Source organism: Palaemon carinicauda, chromosome 11, assembly GCF_036898095.1.
Source record: "Palaemon carinicauda isolate YSFRI2023 chromosome 11, ASM3689809v2, whole genome shotgun sequence".
Lineage (NCBI taxonomy): Eukaryota > Metazoa > Arthropoda > Malacostraca > Decapoda > Palaemonidae > Palaemon > Palaemon carinicauda.
The window spans coordinates 140,895,662-140,905,661 of record NC_090735.1 but is presented as its reverse complement, the minus strand read 5'-3'; the positions used below and the strand labels follow the sequence as shown (position 1 = coordinate 140,905,661).

At 32.9% G+C, this 10,000-nt stretch overlaps 1 protein-coding gene across 2 annotated transcripts in view; it reads right to left on the bottom strand.

Moving 5' to 3' along the window:
• Sb (Stubble) overlaps positions 1 to 10,000 on the bottom strand; it is a 98,723-nt gene that overhangs the window by 20,999 nt on the left and 67,724 nt on the right. For both annotated transcript variants that reach the window (XM_068382741.1, XM_068382740.1), the window contains exons 3-4: positions 4,573 to 5,017; positions 3,690 to 3,895 (exon numbers count right to left, since the gene is read on the bottom strand). In XM_068382741.1, coding sequence (XP_068238842.1) covers positions 3,690 to 3,895; positions 4,573 to 5,017 — 651 coding nt within the window. The remainder of the gene's footprint in view (positions 1 to 3,689; positions 3,896 to 4,572; positions 5,018 to 10,000) is intronic.

Genomic DNA, 10,000 nt, shown 5'->3' with positions numbered 1-10,000 from the left:
TATAACTCGAAGCGGTATTTTGTCTATATATGTGTGCAAGTACATCATTAGATATTTCCATCATCATTCTGGAAATTTTTGAACGGTCTCTCTCTCTCTCTCTCTCTCCTCTCCTCTCTCTCTCTCTCTCTCTCTCTCTCTCTCTCTCTCTCTTACAATATGACTCGAAACGAAACACTCTTTTGTCTATATATGTGTGCAAGTACATCATTACAGATTCTTAGAGATTCTCATCATCATTTTGGAAATGGGTTAAATGATCTCTCTCTCTCTCTCTCTCTCTCTCTCTCTCTCCTCTCTCTCTCTCTCTCTCTCTCTCTCTCCTCTCTTACAATATAACTAGAAACGCTATTTTGTCTATATATGTGTGCAAGTACATCATTAGAGATTCTCATCATCATTCTGGAAATTTTTAAATGATTCTCTCTCTCTCTCTCTCTCTCTCTCTCCTCTCTCTCTCTCTCTCTCTCTCTCTCTCTCTCTCTCTCTCTCTCTCTCTCTTTTACAATATAACTCGAAACGCTATTTTGTCTTTATATGTGTACAAATACATCATTAGATATTTTCATCATCATTCAGGAAATTTTTAAATGATCTCTCTCTCTCTCTCTCTCTCTCTCTCTCTCTCTCTCTCTCTCTCTCTCTCTTACAATATAACTCGAAGCGCTATTTTGTCTTTATATGTATGCAAGTACATCATTAGATTCTCATCATCATTCTGGAAATTCTTAAATGATCTCTCCTCTCTCTCTCTCTCTCTCCTCTCTCTCTCTCTCTCTCCTCTCTCTCTCTCTCTCTCTCTCTTCGAGCTTGAGCTATTCATTAAAGAAAGTTAATCGAACTCTTCTGCCACGCTGGGTTGGAATTCGCTTCGCTTGGCTGAATTTTAAAACTGTTTTAGGGTCGCCTGTGTCACTGAATGACTTTAAGATTGTTAATGCATGGGCAGTAAAACGCTTGGAAATCTCTCTCTCTCTCTCTCTCTCTCTCTCTCTCTCTCTCTCTCTCTCTCTCTCTCTCTCATATCTACAAACACCTAATTATCTTATCTGCAATACTTGGAAATGAACAGTTAAGCGCTTGTTGTTTGGATTCCTGTAAGTGTGTGTGTGTGTGTATGTCTGTTTGCAAGAGGTTGGACGTGATATCATGCTATCTTTTAATAATAATAAATAATATTAATGATACAGATGGTGATAATAACGAAAGATTTCAAAGACTGACTCTTCAGAAATAAAGACAAAGTTTGATAAACATTAAAAATAAACAAACAAAAAATCTACTGGAATCAGTATTCTAGATGAAGCAACATTTGAAAAGAACAAGAGCTTAGAAACATCATAGAGTGAATTCTCTCGAATGATTCGAATACAAAGGTTTCGTTACTATCAATTTTAATGTTATTACTGTTCTTAATATTTTATCTTTCCTTGTTTCCTTTCCTCACTAGGCTATTTTCCCTGTTGGGGCCCCTGGGCTTATAGAACCTTGCTTTTCAACGATACTCAGTATTTTTTAATGAGGCGCATTTGCACTGACTCGCAGCGGTGCCCCTTTAGCTCGGAAAAGTTTCCAGCTCTCTGATTGGTTGGAATTATCTTGTCCAACCAATCAGCAATCAGGAAACTTTTCCGAGCTAAAAGGGCACCCCTGCCAGTCGGTGCAAATCTGCCTCGCTAAAATAAAATTGACTATAGGGTTGTAGCTTAGCAAATAATAATAATAATAATAATAATAATAATAATAATAATAATAATAATAATAATAATAATAATCTCAATGCTTGTCATTATGAATCTAATTTTTTTAGGAACAAAGGCCAACGGAATGGGCAATCGTATACTTTTTTTTTTTTAGTTTATGGGAAAAAAAAACAAGAACAAAAATTATAAACGATGGTCATCAACACTATATTAAGATGAATTGGAAATATCTTCGTATACGTAGAAATAGCAGGACCGTCATTTCTTTAAGAAATTTGTATGTAGTTGTTATAGATTATCTTCTTCACTAAAACTACATAAATACCGGCAAAGTAAAGACATGGTTTCGCAAAATGAAAATAAAAAGTTTCAAACGTTAAACAGGTACAATTACATTTACTTAATCTAAAAGGAATTACATCACAAAAAGGGGAAAAGTAATTCCAATTTTCATTGAAAACTGCGGTATTTAATAAGAAAAAAAAGATAAAACGTTAAACATGTACGATAACATTTACTTTAATATAAAAGGAATTACATCACAAAAGAAAAAAAAAGCAATTCCGATTTTCATTGAAAACTGCAGTATTTAATAAGAAAAAAAGGTCAAACGTTAAGCGATTACATTTACTTTAGTCTAAAAGGAATTACATCAAAGAGGGAAAAATATGATTCCGATTTGCCTTGAAAATGACAGTATTCAATGAATAAATGGAAATGCAAAATCAGAATTTGCAAGCTCGTTCAACCCACGAAGAATTACCTCACAAAGATTTTAACCTCCAGTTAAGCGAGACGAAGGAATTGTTTTCTGAAGCCGGGGGTGGGGGGTTTGGGGGTGGGGGGTTTGGGGGGAGGCGGAGGGGGAGTCGAGTGCCCCCTCCCCCCAAGGGGGGGGGGGTGATTCTGTAACACTTCGACAGGTTGTTAAGCTTTTCACGCTAGTTCTTTGTTTCGCAAATGCTCTTTTCATGGTGAATAAACATTTTGCCCTGTGATAAAGGACACTCCAAAATCAAACCATTGTTCTCAAGTCTAGGGTATTGCCACAGCCTCTGTACCATGACCTTCCACAGTCTTGGGTTAGAGATCTCTTGCTTGAGGGTACAATCGGGCACACTAATCTATCTTATTTCTCGTCCTCTGGTTTTGTTAAAATTTGTTTCAATATTGCTACTGTTCGCAAGATATTTTACTTTTCCTTGTTTACTTTCCTCACTGGGCTACTTTCCCTGTTGGAGTCCCTGGGCTTATAGCATTCTGCTTTTCAAACTAGGGTTGTAGCTTAGCATGTAATAATAATAATAATAATAATAATAATGTGAACGGTATTTTTTTCGTGCTAAAATATACTGAAATATATTGTACGTGTGTGTACAGATGTGTTTAAGAATCCATCTTCTTGAAATAATAAAAATTATTTCTTGCCAATGACTGATATAGTATCAACAAAAAAAAAAGGCAATGGAAATTATAAATGTTCGCTAGCATTTATTTACACTTATGATATAGAAAATCAAAAGTTTAAACTCGCAGCAAATGTTTTTATATTGAACAGGCTTACATAAGTCTTTTTACAATTTATATCTCAAATATCTGTTGGATAAGCAAAATGCTATAAGTCCAATGGCTCCTACGGGGAAAATAAGATTATTTCATTATAACTATTATGATTATATAAGTCTTTTTATAGTTTATATATGACATATCTCTTTTGACATTGTTACTGTTTGTATAATGATCTATTGTTAATTTGTTCTCAGCATTTATTTATTTTCTTATTTCATTTCCTCACTGGACTATTTTCCCTGTTGGAGCCCTTGGTCTAATAGCATCTTGCTTTTCCAACTAGGGTAGTAGCTTGGCTAATAATAATAATAATAATAATAATAATAATAATAATAATAATATAAGCCTGGTTCGATGGTATCACGGTCTTTTACTTAAAAAAAAAATATCTATAAACAAATGAATTTAAACACTTACGTTGATCATGGTTGTGGGCATTGCTAGCCAAAGGACCGGTAGGCACTGCCGTGGTTGTTGTAGTTGTGGTTGTAGTTGAGGTTGTGGTGGTGGGCTTCTCTGTCGTTGTCGTAGTTGAAGTTGTAGTTGTAGGTGGCGTTGTTGTGGGTTTGCTTGTGGTCGTAGGGATTTCAGTGGTCGGCCTCAAGGTGAATGGCTTGATTGGTCTGAGGGAGAAGAAGAAATGGAGAAATGATATTGAATGATGTATAATGATGGACGTAAAGTCTGGAAAAATATATTTTATGTTTTTTATAAAAAAAAAGAAATTAAAAGTCTAGAATGAACTATATATCTCATATGAACTTGGGGGGGGGGGAGCCTTTAGTCATATAATTTTAAGTTGATCCTAATCGGGGCAGTATACCGCTACTAAATCATTTAACTGATTAGGAATAAATATGGTTTCTATATTATATATATTGTATATATAATGCGTACACACATATGTATATATATATATATATATATATATATATATATATATATATATGCATATATATACAGTATATATATATATATTACATGTAATATATATATATATATATATATATATATATATATATATATATATATTATATACTGTTAACATATATATATATATATATATATATATATATATATATATATATTATATGTAATATATATATATATGTATATATATATATATATATATATATATATATATATATATATATATAATGTGTGTATACATATATATATATATATATATATATATATATATATATATATATATATATATAGCAATATTAAGAAAATTGTAGTATAACATTAAAATATAATAAAACATATAATAGAATATATCATCTTTCTTTTATCTCACTTAGTAGGCTTAGGGGGTTGTCTAGTCGGCCTCGTTGGAGGAACCGGGGTAGTGACAGTAATGGAAGGCTTGTGCGTCGACGCCACTTCTGCGGTGGTGACGGGAGGTCTCTGGGGCTTCTGGACAGTTATCGGCCTAGAGGTAACGACGGAGGGCTCCCCCGTCGTCCCGACGGGTTTAATCGTCAACGGCCTCGACGTGGTGTGTCTGGAATCCGAAGGGAGGGTCATGCTGTCGTTCTTGGAGTCGATTCCTTCGGGAATCGTGGCTTGAGGATTCAATGAGTTCTCCTTGTCGTCGTGGACGCAACATGAACCGAACATGAAGCCGTCCATGCACATGCCAACGTGTTCGCCGTTCGTCTTGATGCATTCCCAGACGAACATGCAGACGCCATCTCGGCCTTTGGCTCTGCATCCCTTGTGGGATATTTTGTTGTACGAATCTGTGGGAGAAAAGGCCAATGGAATTATCTTATGGAATTGTTACACTTATATTAAGAATAGCTGCCAGTAGTAAATTCAAAAAACCCTATAGCTGATGTCCATCGGTTGTCTGTCAACTGGGCAGGGCATATTGCCAGGATGACAGACAACCGATGGACATCACGAACAACCCTCTGGACACCCTGAGGATACACAAGAAACCGAGGAAAACAAAAAACCCGCTGGCGAGATGACTTAGACCAACATAAGCAACAGTGGCACAGAATAGCTTGCAATAGAAGTCTGTGGAGAAACCTGGGGAAGGCCTACATCCAACAAAGGACTTTTGAAGGCTGAAATGATGATGATGATGATGATAGCTTCTTGATATATATTGGAAAGCTCTCACCAAGATATTTCCAATGAATACCAAATCGTTATGGTTTAGGTGATTTTAAAAGATCTTTCCCGTTTTTCAAATTTTGACTAAGTCACCAATAACAGTGGAAGGGTTAATTAGGTTGGTTAGGTTAGGGTAGGTCAGGGTAAGATATTAGGTTAGGTTGGTAAGGATGGTTAGATTAATTAGGTCTAGTAATGCATCAACTTAGGGTCCTGTCTTGAATGGAGTTCATTAGTAAAGCAATAAATAGGTTATTGACCTCAGACAAAACAAATAACAGTGTTTATGTCAAAGATGATATGGGTGTTCTCAAGTGGGAAGAAAACAATTATTATTATTATTATTATTATTATTATTATTATTACTTGCTAATCTACAACCCTAGTTGGAAAGGCAGGATGCTATAAGCCCAGGGGCTCCAAAAAGGAAAATAGCCCAGTGGGGAAAGAAAACAAGGAAAAATAAAGTATTTCAAGAACAGTAACAACAACAAAAATAAATATCTCGCATATAAACTATAAAAACTTTAACAAAACAAGAGAAAGAGAAATATGATAGAATAGTGTGCCCGAATGTAACCTCAAGCAAGAGTAATCTAACCCAAGACAGTGGAAGACCATGGTACAGAGGCTATGGCACTACCCAAGACTAGAGAACAATAGTTTGATTTTGGAGTGTCCTTCTCCTAGAAGAGCTGCTTACCATAGCTAAAGAGTCTCTTCTACCCTTACCAAGAGGAAAGTAACCACCCAACAATTACAGTGCAGTGGTTAACCCCTTGAGTGAAGAAGAAAGAAGAACTGTTTGGTAATCTCAGTGTCGTCAGGGGTATCAGGACAGAGGAGGATGCGGAAAGAATAGGCTAGACCATTCGGTGTATCTGTAGGCAAAGAAAAATGAACCGTAACCAAAGAGAGAGAGATACAATGTAGTACTTCCTAGGCAGTCAAAGGATCCAATAACTCTCTAGCGGTAGTATCCCAACTGGTGGCTGGTGCTCTGACCTACCTTCTACCTACTACCTCAAACTAATATTCTAATTTCAGATATTGGGATCACGTCTGGAATTTCGATTGGTAATGAATGCGTGATAGTCTTTCCTTATATCTAAATATGTTACTGAAATCATCTCAGAATATTTATCAGCAATCTATTAAAAAATAAGACAAAAAATAGGCGGCGTGGATGACCAGATTTATTACATGAAACTTCATAAAGAAAACGAACAACGCATTCTATAATCTAGTCAGAATCTACTTTCCAGGGAAATCTTCTTTCTGTAATGAGCGTCTTTCAGGAGACTTTTTTTTTTTCGTAAAATTAATTCCTAATGCATTTTATCATGGACAAATTGATGGATAGAACTGAATCTGCCTTGTGATAATTCCCAACAAATTACTTTGGTATTTACCAAAAAGTCTCCCAGTGCAATTATCTTTAAAATTTCATGAAATGCCTTGATAATTGGTAAGATTTTACTAAAGCAAGCGTCATTGTTTAACACCTAGGCCTAATTTCCTGGAATGCGTCCCAGTGAACTGGATTCCTCTGAAGATCCTTTTAAATATGAAGTACTTTATTAATATACAATGTTCTATTGAATGGCTCCTATTAAAAGGATTTACTTCGACTGACTTGGTATCAGAACAGACTTTTATGCGTATTAATTTGTTAAGAGAGAAAATCTAGGAATCAGCGTTTTGGTAATATTGGGTTTTACTAGCAAAATAACTAAAGGGTATTTAATGAATTTTTAGAACTCTAAATATAAATCATACTTTAAGCCATTGACGAGAGAGAGAGAGAGAGAGAGAGAGAGAGAGAGAGAGAGAGAGAGAGAGAGAGAGAGAGAGAGAGAGATATAACTCATGAATACATTAGGTAGGAATTACTTAAATTTTGCTGGTTTTTTTATACAGTACATTGCATGAATAATTTGGCAGCAATGCACATTAAAAAAAGACTACTAATAACGAGAAAGTGAATTATTCGAGATTTGGGCCACAACGATTGCAATGAGGCCGTGGCCTAAAAAGTATCATTTGCTGTGGGAAAGTCTCCACGTCAGGAAGACTTTTTCTTAAGAAAGTCATTACTTTGGCTTTTTCCCATTCAGGGATTTGTTACTGTTAAGACATTATCTTTTTAGTGTGCTTGATGAATTGTATATACTGTACATATTTGTTTATATGTTGTACGATTGCGTTCATAAGTGACTGTACTGTTTACTTTAATCAGCGTTCACAAGTGAAAATAATTATATCTGTTTTATAAACTCTTTTTGAACTATACCTATAAAAAGAAATTGGTACATATATCAAGAATATATCTAAAATAAAAATATAAGAAAATAAATCTTCACTGGTAAAAACTTCTCCATTTTCGATATTATACCATGAAAAAAACCAAACATTCTGAAATGTGAACTATGAGATCAGGGATGCCAACCTCACGCAATCTTCCTAAACAGTAACAACACGAGAAAATTCGCCCCCCTGACTCCGAGAGGTTGGCATGCCTGAAAAGCTACGAAAATAAAGCTGCAACTTTTTCATTAGACCTAGGATTGAGATTTAATTCTTAATTAGTGCTTGAAAATTGAAACGATACATAATATATATATATATATATATATATATATATATATATATATATAATATATATATATATATGTGTGTGTGTGTGTGTGTGTGTGTGTGTGTGTGTTTGTATATATGGATAAATAGTTATAACTTTCTCTTTCAAGAATCACGAACAACTATAACAGGATTTCAATATAAGATAGCAAGATGTTTCTAGGATATAAATATGTAAATACAGTATATATATATATATATATATATATATATATATATATATATATATATATATATATATATATATATATATATATATACTGTATATATATGGTTAGTAATTGAAGTTAAGTTTTACCACAAAATAACCCTAAACTACCTGCATAATATCATGTAACTCTAGATGTCTTTCTTTACGAAATCAGGAATTTTTTTAACATATATTGCGTTTCTTTGAAAAGGTTCGTATAGCGTCTTTCGTTATAACAATTAAGGTTGCATTTTAATGATGCTTCATAACAGTGAAATTAATAAACATATTTTTCTGGATGATTCATAGCCTGACAAATACATTTGAGAATAAGAATGAGGGCTAAAATGGTTAAACTAACTGATGGTGTAAATAAAACAGAAAATGAAACATATCAATAGTTAAGTAATGGTGATTTGGGTTATAATCTCAAAAGATCAAGTTATTGAAGAGTCAAACAATCTATTTGTAGAATCAAATGAATTACCCTAGTGCTCAAATCGTATCAAGGGAATAACACAGTATTCTAGAAGTTTTATTCCTGCTGGGACCAAGCTGTGGAATGATCTTCCTAATAACGCAATTGAATCGATGGAACTTCAAAAGTTCAAACTTGCAGCCAATGTTTTAATATTGAACAGGCTGACATAAGTCTTTTTTTATAGTTTATTTATGAAAGATGTGTTTGAGTGTTGTTGCTGTTCTCGAAAAGTTTTATTTTAATTGCTCATTGCTTTGCATATAGTTTAATTATTTCCTTATTTACTTTCTTCACAAGGCCATTTTTCTCTGTTGTAATTCTTGGGCTTACAGCATCCTACTTTTCCAACTAGGGTTATAGCTTAGCTAATAATAATAATAATAATAATAATAATAATAATAATAATAATAATAATAATAATAATAGTAACAAATGATAATAGTAATAACAGTGATGATAATGAAAAGTAAAAATAGAAATGAGTTAAGTTGAAGAATATTTATAAAAAGAGGATTTAGGTAAAAGCAACTCAAGTTAATTCAACAATAAAGAATAAAGTTAAGGTTACAAATTATAAAAATAATCATAGACTTCACAATCCGGAGACGCAATGTGATAAAGACCAACACTATAAATTCAGAATTTCATTTCAACAATATCTAGAATCTCTCTCTAAAAAAAAAAAAAAAAAAAAAAAAAAAAATTAAATAAAAAAAAATTCTTTGCAAAGTTCAAAAAAAAAAAAAAAAGAGAGATCGAATATGTTTAGTTTCATCTTTTATGACTCTGCATTTATCTTCTTTTTCGTTTTTGAAATAATATTAGTGATTAGAATTTCATATTTATGTCTTCTTTCCTAAAGAATGTGATGTAGAAGATTTATTGTATATTGTATTTTGTGTTCTTGTGGTATATTGAGTGCATTAAGAACGTGTCTTTACATGATACATTGATTTGAATCTATTTTTATTTCTCAAAATTTTCTATCAAAATATTTTATCGAAGTGATTGTAGCTTATTGGTGGTTATATTTAAAAAAGACTCTGAAATGAGGTTAAGTGGCAGTCTCTTATTGACATAGCTTTGATATAGAAATATATCCATGATGTATAAGTAAAAGTAAATGAATATATATATATATATATATATATACATATATATATATATATACATATATATATATATGTATATATATGTGTATATATATACTTTAATATATGTATATATATTAAATACACACACACACACACACACATATATATATATATATATATATGTATGTATATATGTGTG